The sequence below is a fragment of the Anastrepha ludens genome, chromosome 2 (assembly GCF_028408465.1).
Source record: "Anastrepha ludens isolate Willacy chromosome 2, idAnaLude1.1, whole genome shotgun sequence".
Classification (NCBI taxonomy): Eukaryota; Metazoa; Arthropoda; class Insecta; order Diptera; family Tephritidae; genus Anastrepha; species Anastrepha ludens.
Genome location: NC_071498.1, coordinates 114,222,304 through 114,242,440, shown reverse-complemented (window position 1 = coordinate 114,242,440; position 20,137 = coordinate 114,222,304). Strand labels below are relative to the sequence as shown.

Genomic DNA, 20,137 nt, shown 5'->3' with positions numbered 1-20,137 from the left:
ATTTGAATGATTCTGGGTTCAAAATAATCTTAATTACTTACACGAGCGACTTCATTTAGAAATAGTTGCAAAAAAGTAGTTGAAAATTTTTTATTTTGCAAAAAACAAAAAGTGCGAAACAGGGTGTTTACTCAAAAATTCATTACTCAAAAACAACTCATTTTAGCTACTAGGCATGCAGCTCAATTAAAGTTTGAGATGTTTTTTTGATTTGGAAAAAGTTATAAAAAAAAAAAAATACACTTTTTGAAATATTGAATTTTGAAAAAATTTCAAATTTTTTTCTTTTTTGCTAAATAAAAAATTTTCAACTACTTTTTTACAATTGTTTCTACATGAAGTCGCTTGTGTACGATCATTTTGAACCCAGAATTATTAAAATCGGTTCATTTTTGACTATGTTATGGGAATTTAAAAAAAAAATTTTCTTATATAATTAAAAAAAATCGAGTTTGAGGCGAAAAACAAAATTGCCGATAACTCTTGAAAAAAATTTTTTTCGGGCGAACAAAAAAATACGTGTCTCATTATTTTGACCAGAGAGCAACATATTTAAGTTACATCGAAATCGAAGAACATGACCCGAATAGCCCGGTTGAATTGAAATGGAAAGCATCAGTATTCTCTTTTAAGGGCAATATTGCAATAGCCAAGCTGCAATCACGGCACGTAATTAGCTTACAATATCCTCTAAACTAGTGGAACAAAATAGAAATAGCCTTGAGCGTAAACCATAAAGTTACCTAGATGTGGATCCCGAGACATCGGAACGTTGAAGGGAACGAAAAAGCGGACGAACTGGCAAGAGACGGATCTGCCACGAATAACGCTCTTGCAGAATCGGTTTTCACACCACTGGGTGAAATTAAGAATATAATCTGCTCAAATTATAAAATAGTATCTACGAAACGTAGATTGTAGATGGAGAGACTTTATGACTCACCTACAACCACAAACAATCGTCAGCATTGACAAATATGAAACGAAGGGATGCCTGCCGACTCACGGTAGTGATAACTGCCTTCTGGTCCATAAGAGAGCAGGCAGCCAAAATGGGTATCCCTTACAATATATACTGTCATAGTTGTAAGAAACCGGAAAAAAGGAAAATATCTTCCCCTTCCTCTGTGAATGCCCTTTTCTATGGAAGTGGATATGGTTAACTCTTGACAAGTCGCTTTTTGAGAATCTCGCAGAGCTGGCCAGTTTCTCAATAGCATAGTCTGGATATAGTCGGGAAGGAATAACCCGTACAATTTGTTGCTAGCGAGGATGTGGCAACAACAACTGGATTCCTAGTGAATCAATAATTCAACCAAGCAACCACAAGCTCAGAGCTTTTTGCAAAACTTTCGTCTTTTAATTGCAGAGATCGAAGATAAATGCTTCAGGATGTGTCTCCAGATGTGTTCACCATCAGCTACTTCCTAATCGGCATGCATCTTACATAAGTGAGTCTGGATAAGTAGAAGCTTCTGTTAAAGCAGCATGTTTTTGTTGTTGTAGCAATTCATCTTGCCCTGCCACCGGACCTCGTTCTCTATTCATTTAATGGTTGGTCCAGGAAATATACTGTTTCGATGGATTGAGTCCAAAGAGAGAGTGATGTTAGTGGGGTATGTGAATAGCCGGTTATTAGCATGCGGGTTACTTTCACATGAGCTTAACTACTACAACATCCTGAACGTAATTGTGCCAAGATAACGCGGGTCTCACGAGGCAACTGAAGTTCTTCGCTCGCGGCGAATGGTGGTTGGACTCCGATGACGGCATTTGGAGTCGCGACCTTAGGTAGGTGGTAAGAGGCTCCCGATGAATGCCGTTTAATGCCTGTCTATAAACTGTGTGGTCCAGTAGTTGTAGTTGTATGCGGTCCTTGATCTCGTCAGTACAGTTAATGAGATGTTTGCTGACTCGTCTGCAGATGGATTAGCCTACAATAAGTTCCTGCACTGATGGTTGCTGCAGTAGCAGCCCAACAGGTATTACTTGCTGAGCATTTTATATGCTTCTTAACCGGGAACATAGTAGCCTCGTGGCAGAGATGTTACAAGGGAGACATCTGGAGGCATTATGTGACTGTTCTGATGGCAGTATTCTGGCAAGCTTGAAGTTAAAGCAGCAGGATAATCAGGCCGGAAGTATAAAGTACTGGAGAAAGAGAGTAAATGTCAGTTCTGGAACGATTGCTTCACACAACTCTTATGGATTTAGGAAGTGGTATAAACGATGGAGGATGGTAAAGAAATGTGAATTTCAATTTCATAAAATAACGGACATTAATAATTATGTACTCGAACGTTTGAGTATGAATAGAGAAATCAAAATTCACGTAGGGAATGAATCGGTTACCTCAGAAGTCTAGGTTAGGTTAGCCTGGTTGGCAATAAGCCACGCATAGACCTTTTGGACCCTAGCGATGCCAGATGGAGCCTCAAAGGTCTAACTTGGTAAAGAATTTGAACCTAAGTTAATAAATGGTGACGCAAAATTAGTCATCCAATTTTGTTTTTGAATAATAATACTTTTCCCCTAATTAACCAAGAAAATGATTTTGAGTGATGAAAATATTTATTTTAACCTTTACGCGCTCCATTCTTGAATTCTGCAGCTCTCTAGTTCACAAGTGTCAAATATGATTGATGTACGACGGCATTTGCAAAGTTTATAAATTTTCCGATAGGGTGATTAATTTGCGCCATTTAGTAGAAAGTAGTCGTAGAAAGGGTTTCGTTGAAGCAATATTGGTCGTGATCTCGGTCGCGTAAACGGTTTTAGGAAAAGCAAGGGTTACTTATATTTATATCTGAAAATCAGTGAATAGTTTTATACTTAACACTTTCCTAAAAATGGGATGAATTAACAAAAGTTTAAAGAAAAAAATTATTTCCCTCAAAATTTCAAGAAATAAGGACCTACAATTCTTTAAAAATTCTTTTGTAATTACATTTTGGATTATAAGAAATTACTTTTTGTTTCACTTTGAGTTCATTTGTATTTATTAAAAGCTTTGCATAAACTTTCTCTAGAAAACGGAATTTCAGACAAAAAAAGATAATGATGATAAAACATTTTAGAGAACAAAATTTTGCACTTTTCCATAACTTTGGGTCGGTGAAATTTCAAACGAAACTCGAACGTAAATCAAAAATGCTTCCAGAAACTCTTATATTAGTCTGGACTCCAAATATTTGTTCCTAATCAAGAAAACTATTCAGCATTCCTTGGAGGAGAAAAGTAGAGTCAAAAATTTGCGCGTATAGGTGGAATTTCATCATCTGAGTGAAGACAGGAAGATCAGAGATAAAGAGTATCAAAATTTACAAAGTATCAAGGTTCACAGTCGGGTTGTATTGATGAGTAAAAGAGGAGTTTAGGATTTTACTTAAAAAGGTCGGCAAAGAAAGCAGCCATGTCACGAAGGAGTTTTTGTTTCTTGTGTTTTTTTTTTAAGTCGGATCCATTTTGTTAGATCTAGGTATAACAGCAAACTTTTTATCTCTACGTCTGAGATTAATTGCTGTCAGAAGGGCTTGCCGAAAGAGCGAAGTCTTGCTCCAGCTAGACCTGGTCATTCGCATAGATAGTGGAAGAGACTTTCTTTCCCCACTTCCGCTTCACAGCTTCTGCAGATGGGATTGAAAGGGAGGTTAAGTGCGTGATCCCCTATTTTCCAGAAACTGTAAGGATAGCAGTTATACCTAAAATGTTTGGTCGAGAGCATCCTAACAGATAATTCGTGCTCTGTATGTTATATGATACGGCATAGTCGATATACATTTCTTCAGGCCTTATTAATGGGGAACGCAAAATATGGGAGCTCTATATAAGATTACATAACCGTTCGGCGGCATAAAACAAAACGAATATTCACTTGCAAGACAAAATAAAATGAAAGAGAGTTTGCCCTACATCAATCACGGTTGTGTGCGTTTTATTAGTATGGTTTACTCCCTCCCGTCATGAAAAAGATGTCGGAAGCTCTTGGGGATTGTAAATTGCTATCCACAATATACATACATATGTATATAATATATATGGCAAATTACCGACCGGCACATTAAACAAATTGGCCTCATCACCGAACCTTGAGTAGTTGACTAAAATGAATTGAGGCTAGTTAGTGCGACGCCTAAAGTGGCCAGCTACAATGCCACACACACATTTTGAGCAAGTTCCAGTTGCAGTTGCAGCATTGCAGCAACAATTGCAATTTGCGGCCAAAGTCATCTGTTTGTTGGACAATGAACATTTTTCACCGCTGCTTGCATGACAATGCTAAGACTGCATATGCATAAGTACATGGCACAACGTACAACTGCCTCTACTGAGCAGTAGAAGGAAAGGCGGAAAGAATAAGAAACGGATGATGAGTGAAGGCTTGAATGCGCTTGGAAAAATGTAGCTACAATTTCCACTTACAAAAAACAAAACGACGAAACATTTTAAAACAAATGCAGTGAAATATCGATATAACGAACCTTGATAATACGGAAAACTGAAAACAAAAAAAATTTAAAACTTGAAAAACCCCTTTGAGAAATTGTCCATAGATATAATGAAACAAATTTAGGCATGACAATCTTCGATAAGCATTGATAGTTGGAGTCCCATTATAAAAAACCTCTACAAACCGAAGTTTAGTGTGTTGAATGCACACTGCGAGTTTTGGTTTTAATTGCTCTTAAAATGAGTATAGTGAAGCGCAAGTCGAAAGGCGAAAGGTCCTTCAATAAAGGCGAAAATGCAAGCCAGGAGGCTGAAATTGTGGTTGGTGTTTATAGTGCCGATACTTTAACAGCTAATTTCGTGCAATTTTTGTTTCATCGATTCCGTTCAGGTAGATCATCGATTATGTAGGCAATCTACATAAAGAGCGATGGTCCGGTCTAGAACGTTGCAGAACTGCAAAGTGTTTTGTGACAAGTCCGAACAGAAAACTGTCAAACTTTCTACTAAAACTTAGAAGGAAAGACGTTCGGTTGATGCTCGGTATTATTACAGGACACAACCCATAGGGTCAGCATACGACCACCATTGGAATCATTGACGACCCAATGTGCCTGGTTTGCATGGAGGAGGCGGGTAGCACTGAGCACTTTCTCTGTGAGTGTCCTGCCTTTGCTAGAGCAAGGCTACGAGTTTTGGGTTCCGATGTCGTGAGAATGAGTAATATTCGTTCTCTAAAACTGGAGGAGATTTACCGATTTGGCAAAGAATCTGGAAAATTACTACAGGACTAACTACTTTTATCTCTGTCTCTATTCTTTCCTATCTCTTTCTCTGATACTTTTCTCCTTCCCTCCTTGACGATCTACTCTCTTTCCAGAGCTTTAAATACAATGGGCTTTTTAGCCTGAGTGTTTTAGGAGCCACCACATCTTTTGGTGCTAATTGGCTCGATCTATTCAAATTTCATTTCATTTCATTTCAGTCGTAGCATCGCTAAAGATCGGCCATAAAACAGTTTTAAACCATTTGTGCAAACATTTTACGCTAAAATAATGAATTTCGTTTAATGGATAAACTTTCGATTGATGATGCCAAAAAAACAAAGTTAATTTTCTTTAATGATTACCAAGCTATTGCCCGTAAAAAGTTCATTCCACAAGACTAAACAATTGCTTCTGTTAACGACACATTGCATTCAGCCAGAAGGACGCATACTAGAGAATTTTTTGTACTTCTTCTCCTTGATTGAAGCGATAATCGCTTAAGCGATTTTGGTCGTGTTTAACAAAGCGAGAGTCCTTCTCCACTTGAACTTTCCAAAGCACGGGAGCCTTCCTCTTCCTCTGCTACCACCGGTTGGTATCGCATTTTTTATACCATTGGCCATAATTATATGCCATCTTAACACAATTCTGATCTGCTTTACCTTCTTGAAGCCGACGATCTTAAAAACGCATTACATAGATACGCTCGTAGCTGCTATATTATTTTAATTTTATTGTTGAAACGTGCTCGGATCAGTGCAGAAACAGTGTTGGTTCTGAAGGACTTGCACTGAGATATCACAAAAAATTTACGACTTTATGAAGACTGTCAGAAACTTCTTAACTTACTTTTACTCACACATGGGTTAAAAAGTGCAGGACCTAACACATAGATAGGGTAAAAGATAAATCGTTCTACAAAAAAGGCATTGAAATGTTAGAGCGACGCTGGAATGATTGCGTTGTTCTTGATAGAAATTACGTTGATGAATAAATCTAATTTTTTACAAAAAAAAGTGTTTTTTTTTGTTAGGTCCGGGACTTTTCAGCTCATGTGTTACATATGTGTGGTAGTATCAGGAAGATGTTGAAAGTCTTATATAAAGTGGTGGGAGACTAATTAAGTGCGAAGCTAGGCTATGCTGAAATTTGCCCAAAACAATGATCCGAAGTATACCTCAACCTCAACAAAGACTTGGGCAATAAAATTGGGTAGATTAAGTGCTCGCGGATCTTAGTTCGGTTGAAAATCTCTGGCACTAACTTATTTTGGGATTGATGCAGCATTTTCTAATAAACTGGTATTCCATATATGATATATGTAGAACATAGAGAGACTCCACTACTGAAGCTACTATATAAAATCGGCATAGGATCATCAGACTCTGTTTTAATTACTTTTGACTGGATTGATCCTAAACGAGTGGTATTTTAAAATATTAAAGCGCCATCTTTAATTTTTATTTACTAATACGCTGTCGCTTGGGCAGACGGGAAGTCAGTCATATTTAAATCCTTATAAATATTTTCTTAAATGTCATTTTTTTATTTCTGCTTCTTCCTTTTACATGCTAGAAAGCAAAGTCCTTCCTGTAGCATTTACACAGTGGTTACTAAAATACTTTGTTAATGTAAATATGAAACTGACACTTACCTAAATTGGCATAAACATTATCCGACTTGCATTTCATAGAGCCACCTGCTTCACTGGCAGTTATGCCGCTTGCCTTGCGGCCAATCGGTGCGTCCGTCACCGTCATCGGTACGGCATTCAACCCAATGATTGCCTGCTTCCGGCGTAGCTCTGCACTCTTTGGTGGCGGCGGACGTGCCGGTTTGTTTAGCTCGTGTGAGCGTTGCGTATCTATGTTGCGAAGAGGTGGTGCCGGTGGCTTGGCTGTCACCACGGCCACTGTTTGGGCTGCCACTGCATCACTGGTCTTCGTTATGTCTTTGACTACTTCTACTGCTGTCGGATTAATGTCGATCGGATGAATAATCACCAGGCGTGGCTTACCCACCACACCCGCCTCCTCGCCCGTACAAATCTCCGAGTAGATGCTGTCCTTCTTGTGCAGATTGTCCGTCGTTTTGCTGGCACCCATGCGCAAGAATTTCTTGATCGAAAATTTCGTTTTGGTCTTTTGTGGCGGTGTTTGGTGTTGCTGCTGCGGCTGCTGTTGTTGTTGTGCCGTCAACTTCTTGTCACTTGTCGCCGGCAATGTTGGCAGATTCACCGTCGTATTGGTTTGTGTCACATCAGCTAGACACTCTTCGGACAAAGATAGGCTCTTATGATTCTTCGGCAAGGGCTCAGGGGTGAGCGTTTGCTTGAGACTCAGTGAGGATGTGGCCGATTGTAGTTGCATGTTCTTCAGTGCATTGCTGCGTTGCGTTGCGAATGTGTTGAGGCTACGGAACTTGGGATTGACTGTAGCGCGTTCACGTTTGTCCTTCTCACGTATCACTGGCGATGAGGCGTTTTTGGCGTTTTTCGTATTATTGCTGTTCGTATTATTTGTTGCTGTTGGTATTGCTTTGCGGTTATAAATGCTGGATGTGTTAGTTACTCCAGCGTTGGTGGCAGGGGTTGCGGTAGTTTTGGCGGCAATTGCTGTTGTCGTTAGTTCACTGGTTGACTGACAAGTTGCTATATTCAATTTGTCAGCTTCTTCTCGATCGTTTGACTTCTTCACATCAACGTTGTGATCATTAATAAATTTTGATTCTGCTTGCGCTTGGGCTATTGTCGGCGCTGATTGTTGTTCCGCGCTTGCGACTTTTTGGGAAATCGTTCCTTCCACTGCTACATCGTTTGATGATGCGCTGGTGTGATCGAATTCTAGCGCGGCATTGTAGTCGCGTTCTGGCGTTGGTGGTGCGCTTGTTTTCTGTTCAGGCGGCGGATTTGGCGCTCGGCCTTTCTTTAGTTTGGCATCATCTTTCATAGCATCTAGCGTCACGCTCAAGTTTAGATTTTCGTTGGATTTTGATATCACCAAATGTAATTGATTGATGACTTGTTGTTCCGCATTTGTCGGTGTACGCTTGCTAACAAATGTTTTCAGCGGCGTACAGGTTGGTGACACCACTGGTTTTGCTGGTAGATCTGGTTTCTTTAGTAAAATGGGTGGGTGCTGCTTTTGTAAACCATGTAGGAATGAGGGGCGCGCATCAATGAGTTTCGTGGGTGGTGGTGATTTAGGCAATGCAGGCAGCTGTGACTGTTGCGGCGCGGTATTTGCCTCTTTCTTTTCCAAGCTTCCATCTGGATCCGCGCTTCCGTCCGGCTCGCCATGCAACTCTCTGCTTTTCTCCAAAATGAAAGCAGCCTTTGCAGCCGCTGTTGTTTTTGTTTTCGCATTAGTGCCCGCAAGAGTTTTATTTGCTGTGCTTGTTTGATTGGCCACTTGTATGTCCTCGTAGTCCGAGTTGTTGGTACTTACACTCAGTTTTTTCTCAACATGTATGCGTTCCTTTTCAGCGCCGCAGTTCTTGTATTCATTGCCAATGCTGATGCCGATGCCTGAATCCGATTCACTACGTATCATATTGTATGAAGTCTCCTCGTCGCTGCTGCCATCAAAACTGCTGCCCGTCGAATCGAGCGCATCATCCGAGCTGCACTTGGTCACAATAAGCCCATCAGACGTTATTTTGCTGGTCATAAAGTTGCCTTCATGCAGATTGTACGAAGCAGCGCGTGTCTTCGATGACAACAGCATATCGGTGATGTATTGGGAGCTGGAGAAAATGGAAGTGTCGTTCGTGTTGGATGCATTCTTATTGCACTTTTTCTCCACCGTTGCTGTTGGGACAGTGGATCCAACAATGTCAGCAGCAGGCTTATCTTTTGCATCACATTTGCCGTCTGGCAGATTCTCGTAGCTTATTTGTGTTTCGACAACATCGTAGTATGCTGAGATGCCATTCTCGTTGTCCGAACAATTGCTGTCGCTATCCGAGTATTTATGGAAAACATTTATTTTGGGTTTAGCATGATCCTTTGTAATTGGTGGATTGCGTGCGATCGGCTTCTTAAGCTCAGGAAATGGCTTGTTCTCCACGGCATCGCTCAAGCTGCTAATCTCGAATTTAATCTTTGACGATGTGTTTGTGGCTGCGGCTGTGCTTACTCCGCTGTTTGTGTTATTGTTTGTGCTTGTGTTGCTGTTAGTGATGGTGGCATTGCTCACCTCCTTTTCGCTAGCCAATTTCTTGCATTCGCTCTGTTTCTTTTCGAGCGTTTCAGAGATTTCGTCCAACAACGACTTTTCCATAGCCCGTTCGATGGGCGGACTATTCTTGCCATCACCATCGCTCGCCGCCAAAGCTTCTTGCTTGGCTTGCGCGCTCAATAAACTGCTAGCGCTGGAAACTATATGGGACGTTACCGTTTTGGTCGTAGTTGTTGCAGCTGTTGTTGTTATCTTTGTTGCGGTCGTTGACGCTATTGTAGCCGATGTTGTAGCTGTCGTTGCTTTCTTTATAGATTTAACAACAGTTGCACACTGTTTGACCCCCATTTGCTCACTCGGTTCATTAGTTCTCGTCTCAAATTTGGCCTTCGCAGTTGTGGAGGTAATCGAAGACGCCGTCTTTGGGTTATCAGTAGACGCTGTGACTCCAAATGGCATAACATTTATCTTGAGCGTTTGTTTTTTGCCCTCTTTGTCGACTTGCGGAGCACCAAGTTTTAGCGCGGCAAACGAACGCTTAATGTTCTCCTGTGGATCGCCCAGCAAATTGCCATTGTTCATATTGAAATCGGTATTGGCACGTGTGATGCGATTCAACTCGAGCGTCTCCTCGTCGTCGGTGCTAGTGGCGGCATTGTCGTCGCGCTCATTGCCGATATTCATGAAATCATGATCATCATCGTCATCAGAATCATTGTCCGACCATTCGCCGCCGACGCCAATAACTTCAGAGATGTTCTTCGGAAAGGAAACCTTATGCGTTTTGCCTTTACTGCTTTTAGATTTTAGCGAGGCAAAAGACTTCTTCATGATGCTTCTTACGGGTGATTTATTTTTGTTTGGGTAATCAGTCTTTTTGCTATCCAAATCAGTTTTAGATAATAAATTCGAGGTGAATTTCGATCTATCCATGGCGCTAGAGTATTTAGATGTGTATGTCGAATTGCCGGGCTTGTGCTCATCTTTGGATTTGAAACAATTTGAACAGAGATCCTTTTTCCACGCATTCTGCGTGAAGTGTGGACATATCGAAGAGGACATTTTGTTCTTGAGAATGTCGCAGTTTGTTCGTTTATAGACGTATGGACGTATTGCGTGAGAAGGCGGTGTTTAAGACAGTATAAACTCTGTGGCCATAGTCTGAAATGAGTAGAAAGCAAATGTTTCGATTAGGTATAGAATAATTTTTTATCTTTTTATATACATAACTTTTTTAAAGATAAGATTGGAATTGTACACAGATTTTTTAATAATAATAATTTTAATGATACTAAACTAAATGCATGTGAGTTTATCAAATATTTCGTATTATTGAATTTGAATAACTAGGAATTATCCTCAGAGTGTTCTGGCTGTGTTGGAGGGTGTCGAGGAGTTTCTAGACTTCTTTATATGAATTTGCTGAAAACAGTGACTTAAGTAAGCTGGGGTGAATACCAATTGAACCCAGTTTTTTAAGTAGTAGACTTCGAAAAGTCGGTGCATATGACAATGCCTGTTTTAAATTGTTTTAAGACAAAATTTGCGAATAAACTTAAATTCATAAGAGTAGATCTATCCTTAACCAAGGCATGCTGATAAGGCGATATGAGATCTGAAATTTGGAAGAGAATCAAATCAAGTACCAGTTTTTCAAAGAGTTTAGATTTTGCAGATCGGACGATAGTTCTGGACATCCGACTTGTTACCAGACTTATTTATCGGTATTATAAACGTTTTTTTCCAATTATGTAAAAGTTCACCAGAATCCAGCGATTTATTAGAGATATTTGCTAACGATTGGGCTAATGAAGTAGCATAGTTTTTTTTTTTAGAAAAATCTAGTCTAGACCATCCGCCACTGCTTCTGTTGCGTTTGGTAAAGTCTACTTGTATATTACTTTTAAAAGAAATAAGACGTGAGTCACTTGAAGCTGTGCAAGAAAAAGTGGCAAAAAATACTACTTCTAGTACTATTTCGAGCAATGGGAGATTCGCTTTGTAGCATTAGTTGGCATTGTAAGGATAAAGGAAATTGATAATAAGCAAATATGCATGAAATCTATACCCACAAGCATGATGAAAAAATCAAGAATTGATATTCAATAGCACTGGTAATGTCAGTAATCGTACATCTTCGGTGTAGCTAAGTGAAGCGATCCAACTTAAAACGGAATTTAAGCATCAGGGAGAAGCATTTAGACTGAAAAGTAGCTTGATTATCATTTTATAATTGAAATACGATCGGCGTTGAGCTTTTGAACCGCTTTATGTGATATGATTACGAAGTATTTACTATAAGTTTGACTCGTTTGAAACTCTGCATGGACGGTTGTTCAAAAGTGTGTGCGTCATCGAAGTGACCTCCTCCCTTAGCCTCATAACAAATATTGACAGAATTGTTAAATTGAAGCTTATGCTGCTCAAAAACTCTATATTCCTCATAGGCTATGTTGGTGCATTTTACTCGACTCACGCTCCTACATCTTCAATTCTCTGTATGCGTTCGCGAAAACAGACCACAATCGACGGGTAGTTAATCGATTATCGATGTTTTAGACGAGTAATCTACGAGGCAGCTGAAGTTTGTCTATATTAATCTTTAGCTCTTAAAGTTAGCTAGATATGGTATGCCCTAATAACTCTTCTCAGTAAGGTAAAAATTTCCAGATGCAAGAAATGAAAATAAGGAGTAAAATGGAGTGTAGAAGTGTAAAAGTAAGATAATAAAGATATATGTATATACTGCTTATTATTGGAGCACATTTTGTAGAGACAATATTTATGGTAGCCCTTGGCGTATCAGAAACCAATACACTCTTTTGCATATTTTATATTTTGAGGTGTTCAGTAATTTAAAACTAAGTCAGTATTAAAAAGGAATAATCGAATTCGGACTCATAGAAATACTCTGAAGGACGTATAATGAAATTAAAATTAAGCGAATAAGAATAAGGAATGATCAGACTTGAGCTCAGAGGTGTTCTCAGGGGTTCTCTCATAAGGAAGTAGTCTCACTGAGTATAGCCATGTGAAATTAAATTCTTTTTCTTCCTCAACATATACATTCAGTGGCGAGAATAACCGAGTGCATGATGCATTTTTGTATGTATTTTCAATGTTTTTGAAGCTAACATGTTTTTGCAATTTTGTTTAATATTGCTTACCCTTTAATCAGTCAAATCAGTCAAACTTTCAAACTTTATACGAAATTTAGAAAACTTCAACATATTTTCAACTAAGTTTTGAATTTTTTATCTGAATTTTTAGGAAAGTTTCGAGTATGCAATTTCATAGTCCACTGAATTTTGGTGTAATAAAGTGCAAATATTAAGTGCAAAAAAATTGTATTGATAAAATATCTACCTATATACTTTATTTTTTTTTACTTAGATTTCCAAAAACTCGGATTAAAAATTTCATAATTTAAATGAAAATTTGTTGAATTTTTCTAAGCTTTGTAAAAAGTTTGATTTATATGGCTTTGGTTATGAATTATATGAATATACTCGTATATAAATATATAATTGACGCGTACACCCTTTTTGGGTGTTTGGCCGAATTCCTCCTCCTATTTGTGGTGTGCGTCTTAATGTTGTTCCACTAATGGAGGGACCCTACAGTTTCAAGCCGACACCGAACGGCAGATATGTTTTATTAGCAGCATTTTCACAAAATAAACTCGGAGGCTTGCCATTGCCTGCCGAGGGGCGGGTGGGTGATTAAATTACTGAACAATATAAAAAAAAATTTCGAACCAAAAAACATTTAAAATATTAAAAAAATAATCATCGATCGTCAAGATGCCGCTTTAAATGTCCACCTATTTTATGTAAATTTCTAATAGGACTATCAATAAGTTCGTGCGGTTTTACAACAGATGGCGTAACTTGATTATTATTCCATCGATCCACATTTCCAAACATTCATTGGAGAGCTACTGTCGTAAGGCACAAACGTCAGTATAAGTTTTTTATTTGAAGCGTAAACAACAATATTTTTACCACACTTGAAAATGTCGAATTTCGTGCCAAATAATGTGTTTTTGCGGGGAATTCTTCTTCATTATTTTAATATGAAGAAAAAAGCAGCCGAAAGTCATCGTATCTTGGTGGAAGTTTATGGTGAGCATGCTCTATCTGAGCGAACGTGCCAGAAGTGGTTTGCACGCTTTAAAAGTGGTGATTTTGGCTTGGAAGACGAAGAACGCGAGGGTGCGCCGCCAAAGTTCATGGATACCGAATTGGAGGAATTGCTCGATCAAGATCCGGCTCAAACGCAAGAAGAGGTTGCAAAAACTTTGGGAGTTGATCAATCAACCATTTCCAAACGTTTAAAAGCCATGGGAATGATCCGAAAGGTAGGCCATTGGGTGCCGTATGAATTGAAGCCAAGAGACGTTGAACGCCGTTTTATGGCATGCGAACAACTGCTTCAACGGCACAAAAGAAAGGGTTTTTTGCATCGAATTGTGACTGGCGATGAAAAGTGGGTCCATTACGACAATCCAAAACGTCGGGCAACGTATGGATACCCTGGCCATGCTTCAACATCGACGTCGGCGCAGAATATTCATGGCCTGAAGGTTATGCTGTGTATCTGGTGGGACCAGCTGGGTGTTGTGTATTATGAGCTACTGAAACCGAATGAAACGATTACGGGGGATGTCTACCGACGACAATTGATGCGTTTGAGCCGAGCACTGCGAGAAAAACGGCCGCAATACGCCGATAGACACGACAAAGTTATTTTGCAACATGACAATGCTCGGCCACATGTTGCACAAGTGGTCAAAACATACTTAGAAACGCTCAAATGGGATGTCCTACCCCACCCGCCGTATAGTCCAGACCTTGCGCCATCCGATTACTATCTCTTCCGATCGATGCAACATGGCCTGGCTGACCAGCACTTCCGTAATTACGATGAAGTCAAAAAATGGATCGATTCGTGGATTGCGGCAAAACCGACCGAATTTTTCACAAAGGGAATCCGTGAATTGCCAGAAAGATGGGAAAAAGTAGTAGTAAGCGATGGACAATATTTTGAATATTAAATTTGTAACCATTTTACGTCAATAAAGTTTTAAATTTCGAAAAAAAACCGCACGAACTTATTGATAGTCCTATTAATAAATCCGTTAAAAAGGTCAAAATTTAGATGAAGATTTGTTGAATTTTTCTAAGTTTTTTATAAAGTTTAAATATTATAAAATTTGAGTTCCGGTTGAATTAATCAATAATATTAAAAAAAAAAAAAAAAAAAAAATGTCAACTAGAAAAACATTCAAAGTATTAAGAAAAATTATCATCAATTATCATGCAATCAGTTCTGCTCGCCACGTATATTTAAATATTTCGGCTTAAATGTAGCTTAATCTGCCTCATACCTGCGATCCTGCGATGATTAGGAATGAAAAAAAATTAAATGCATGATACGCCTATTAATTAAAATTTGTTTTTATAGAGGAACTTTAAGTTTGAATTTTGCCAATTACGCTTCCATTGAACTTTAAAAAAAATTTCGGGTATGCAGTTTTGTTGCCCATTTAATTTTGGTATACAATGCAAGTTTTAAGCGGCTAAGAAATTGCGTTAATTTTTTTATAATTTTTTTTTTTCGGTGATTGCTATTGGAATTTATTTTTCAATTGGGAAGTGAACTTCATAAAAACTGTAGTTGATTCATTTTATTTTTTTATTTTTGCCAACGCACCTGCCCATTTTCTTCCTCAAATTTTAATTTTATGAGGAATATGTCAGAAAGAAAATTATTAAAAAGTCAAGCGGTGTTTTATCCCCTTAAAACTTGCACCCATTTCCAAAACATAAAATTTCTAAAAATTCAGATTAAAAAGTTCAAAATTTAGACGAAAGTTTCTTGAATTTTTATTATGTTTTAGCAGTATTAAAAAATATAGAAACAAAAAATTTTACCCGAATTCAAAATATTTAAAAAAATTACCATGCACTGAGTTATCCTCACAACGGCCATTCTGTCAAAAGAAATATCGGGAAATTTCGGAACTCGTTTCAAATAGTTCTACGGTAAATAAAGAATGTTTTTTGGAAGTTATGCGACGTTTGAGGGGGAATCTGCGTAGGAAACGGCCCAATTTGTGGAAAAAAACTCATGGATCTTCCACCATGATAACGCACCGTCTCGCAAGGCTCATATGATTTTTTCCTTTTCTCAAAACTTAAATAGAGGCCATTAAGGAGAATTCGATGAAGGATCTGAAGAAGATCTCTTAAAACGCGTTTGAAAGGTGATTTGATGACTGGAGGCGACAAAATAAATTGTGATGATTAAACAATTATTTTGCGTTTTATTGAAAAATTCCCGGTACTTTTTTGACAGAATGTATATTTCAATATTCTGGCATAACTGTAAGTAACTCTGACCAAGCTTGCGATGGCTACTAATTAAGAAAACATTAAATTCAATATACCATGTACCTCTTTAGTATCGATATTACTAAAAATCCCAACTATTAAAAAACAATTTCACTTTTGTTTTAATGATTTTTGTTGTGTTTTTGTTTTTTTTTTCAAGATGCATAGAGTTACTGTTATACAATAAACCACTTACCACTGCCTCATCTTCGGGGCAATAACTTTCGCTTACAGCTAACAAAAGTTAATCTTACGGTTGCATTGTAAATTATTGATCACTTTTTTTGCGCTTAAGCTAAAAACAAAAGTTTTCGATAGCAAAAAATAAAATACAATACAGGTATTTTTAAACACAAAGAGGCGGTTGTAGAAAAACTTACAATAATTAAAATTTAGGAAAGTAATGACACATGAAGGCATGATGAAAAATTAAATAAAAAATTTAGTTTTTTAGACATACAATAATACAAAATTGTTTGTGAAGTTTGCCAAGCATTCAGTATAATGAATTTTGTTGTTGCTGATGGTAAACAAAAGTTTTCAATGTTACATGCAAAGACCTCATTAAAGGCTTTTATGGTGCTGATTGAATAAGAAACGAAGAAAACAATAAAAAAATACAGCAAAATTAATAATATTTGTCTAATATACATTCTCTTAATAAAGTATTGGGAGTGTGATTATCTTAAGTATATTCGGTGGAGTGAAAGTTATTTTTTTAAATTTATTATTATTTGGAAATTCGCACAAAAAAAGAATTAATAAGTACATATATGCTTTATAGCTGGCTGATAGTTCATCAATGCCATGAAAATTGTGAGAGGATGAGAAGATATTCCAATATCGATCCAACCAATGGTGAACTTTATCTGAGAAAATAGGTAAAGTAAATTTAACGACAGTCAATTTAGACTAGTTACGAGTTTTGGAAAACCGATGAAGACCGTTATCGAAGACGATGGATGGCGCAAAGGCATAGTTTCGAGAAGTAACACCATCAATGCCTTTACCGATGGATCAGATATGGAAGAGGGGAATTAAGCATCAGAAACCATTTAAACTCCCTAACTATTGTTCTGTGTTTCAAGCTGAGATATTTGTTGTAAAGAAAGTAGCAAAGCTTGCATGTACGGACGTAACAATTAACTGCACAATAAGCTCCTACGTGGATAGCCAAGCGGCTATAAAAGCGATAAAATTATGCAGTCTATTATCCAAAAATGTTCATGAAGGCAAGGAAGCAATTAAAAAGTTCGCTCGTAACTGCAGGCTTTGTGTATATTGGGTTCCGGGGCATAAAGGCATAAAGGAAAATGAGACAGTGGATGGAATAGCTAAAGAAGACGGGAGACTTCTAGAGGATCAAATAAGTCAGGTACTTAAATCCCTGCGCACAGTTCAAAAAGAACTGGAGGAACACATGCTAAGAAAAACGTAAGGCAGATGGCTTAGTCTAGTCAATTGCAAAGTTGCCAGGACCATGTATAAACACGCATATGGTGTCAGGTATATTAAGTCGGCTATATCGTTCGACAGAAGGAACTGGAGTAACAGGGCACTGCCTTGTTGCAGTACACGCTTACAAGCCAAATTTGACCCTTAACTATGCTTGCAGGAAATGCAATAAGCCATGTACAAGAGACACCCTGGAGCATCTTCCACAAAAAGGCACTGTACGGCTCTCTCAAAAACTAGACAATGCTACCTGGGTGCTCTCAGTTTTGAAAGACTAGAATCTATCACTGAACTGGAGCTTGAGCGACTCCTGAAATTCGCGAACAGCACGCGTATTTTAAGTCTTATCTGGTATCGCTATGGGCGAAAATGCTCTATGCGTGGCTTCGGCCAGCCAGTATAACCTAACCTAACCTAAATTTAACAATGATAAGTGGGCTTACTGACACCCCATCGCTATTTGAGAAAATTAGTTTCAATATTCCTCAGCAAAGATTACGAAATCATGATATTTTCAGGGATGGTAGAAATAATTATGCTTCCAACGCTCCGTTTTCCAGAGCTTTGAGAGAGTTGAATAGGCTTTCAAATCATATTGGCGTAGATTTTTCTCACACAAAGTACTACTTCAAAATGTGAAGTAAAATGAATTGTTTAACTAAATTCTAAGTATTCACTAATATTCTTTCTCGGTGAACTGTAAGAAATGTCATTAAAATGACGGTGGTCTAGATTTCGAAAATTTAGGATATTTTCAGGATTTTTTTACAATAAAAAAATGAAAAATGGGATTTAAATTTTTTAGGCTTTCCATTTAACTTCTTTCACATACCAATGTGAAAACGGAAGCGCCGACCGCTCTCTACCTAGTTAATGCGCTGTAGAAGCTCAATATTGGGACTTACCGCATGAAAATTTCACAGTACCTATATTCTTAAGATACTATACTTTCGAAATATCGAAAAAACAAAAAATCAATTTTTTGAAATTTCTAGACCACCGGTTCCCCTCAATTTATTTGTGATTGAATTGCTTAACTTTATTGAACTGTTCTTCATAGTCTGTAAGAAATTCAGCATTTTTGGATTATGAAAAAAAACAAATAAATAAATAAAATGAAAAAGGTCACTCAACAGAGGTGAAGGTAACGATTGAAAAAATATCTAGGGGTATAGGCAATAATAGATAATTATTTATGTAGCAGTGATCAACCTATTATTCCCAATCATTGGTAGTTGTGCTGGTTTGCTGATAGTTTAAAAACTGTTTTATACATTCCTCCTAAAGCATAAGGAATTACGTATGTATGTAAATTGGTTGAGTACGGTCGGCAGTTTACCTCACTGGCCATAATTGACTGCATTTGGTTTTTCTTTTGCATTTGGTTTTTCTTTTCTTCACAATATCGGTAACGTCTGAAGGACGATGAGACATCTCAAAAGGTTTCATGTGAATTTTCACGTTCGACTGGATCTAAATTAATATCACTGTGTTCTCTTGAACTTAATGTTGAATCTAATCATAAAATCCATTTTTATTTCATTCCGCATCAATGATAAATACTACTACAAAAACCAACTATGAACGCTGATACCCAACAGAGATCTCATCGAATATGATATTCACATTTGTGTTTAAATGAACACAAGATCTCAATTGAAAATCTATATTTTTGTTGGAATTACCATAATAGAAGATATGCTGGTAATATGAAAAAGCAGTACTCTTAAACAATTATTTTGAAGCCATTTATTGTTTTCCTATAAATCAAATAAAGGAAAATTTCAATACCAAATATCTGCAAAGGGTTAAATGATTTAAGTTTTGTAAACATTGTCTGAATAAATCTGGCAACTACGTAGCATTGAAATTGAAATTTGAAAAGGTCGAGCCAAGGAACATCAGGAGATTTGGTGGCTCCTAAAACACTCAGGCTAAAAAGCCCATTGTATTTAAAGCTCTAGAAAGGGGGTAGATAGTCAAGGAGGGAAGGAGAGTATCAGAGAAAGAGATAGGAAAGAATAGAGACAGAGATAGAGATAGTTAGTTAACCATAAATAGCGGGTCGTTATTATCGCCGTTACATTTTTAAGAGCAACATTGAAATGGCAGTGCCTTCAGTTTTTTAGGCTTTAACAACATTTTGCACTGATTTGGATGAAAGTACGAAAGTAATTTTGTTGAAGTTATAGCCGAAGGCCATAGTAGCCAGTGCTTTATCTCTTTAAGTGGAATAGTTATTTATAATTGTTACTCTTTTAATAAATAAATAAAAAAATTTTGTTGAATGTCATCCATTTATTTCTTCTGTTTTGACTGTAGTGGGTCGAGCGAAACACTGCACCACAGAACCTCGAAAGCAGATTCTGAAATTGAGAGCAGATGGAGGATCTTACACAGAAATAAAAAATATGATTTCATGTTCCGTAAAATGAGCCATTTAAGCTTCCATGGACTTTTTGTTGAGAAATGTCAGTAGATCTCTACAATGGCTGAAACATAGTAGAGAAAAAGTTTTACCCACCCTAAAGTACATACTGGCAAAAAAGATTATATTCAGTTTAGTTTTACTTTCAGATCATTCCCAAAAATCGGCCTCCTCAGCCGAATAGGTTGCTGCGTGACTGCTATTCAGAAGTAGCCGGATTCGAGCATGAAATTTAGGATTTCGGCATGAAACACCAAATGATAGAAAATTAGTTTTGTAATAGTGGCCGCTTCTCAGTAGGCAACGGCACACCTCCTATTGTATTTCTGTCATGAAAAAGGTTCTCATAAAAAACTATCTGCCGTTCGAAGTCGGCTTAAAACTGTATGCCCCTCCAGTTATGGATAAACATTAAATTGGGCAAATAGGAGAACGAGTGCGGCCAAACACTCGATAAAGGGTGTA

At 37.7% G+C, this 20,137-nt stretch overlaps 1 protein-coding gene across 7 annotated transcripts in view; it reads right to left on the bottom strand.

The window, feature by feature from the left end:
• LOC128855135 (platelet binding protein GspB) overlaps nucleotides 1-20,137 on the bottom strand; it is a 247,314-nt gene that overhangs the window by 19,162 nt on the left and 208,015 nt on the right. For all 7 annotated transcript variants that reach the window (XM_054089788.1, XM_054089789.1, XM_054089790.1 and 4 more), the window contains one exon: nucleotides 6,871-10,555. In XM_054089788.1, the coding sequence (XP_053945763.1) occupies nucleotides 6,871-10,456 (3,586 nt within the window). In that variant the 5' untranslated portion in view covers nucleotides 10,457-10,555. The remainder of the gene's footprint in view (nucleotides 1-6,870; nucleotides 10,556-20,137) is intronic.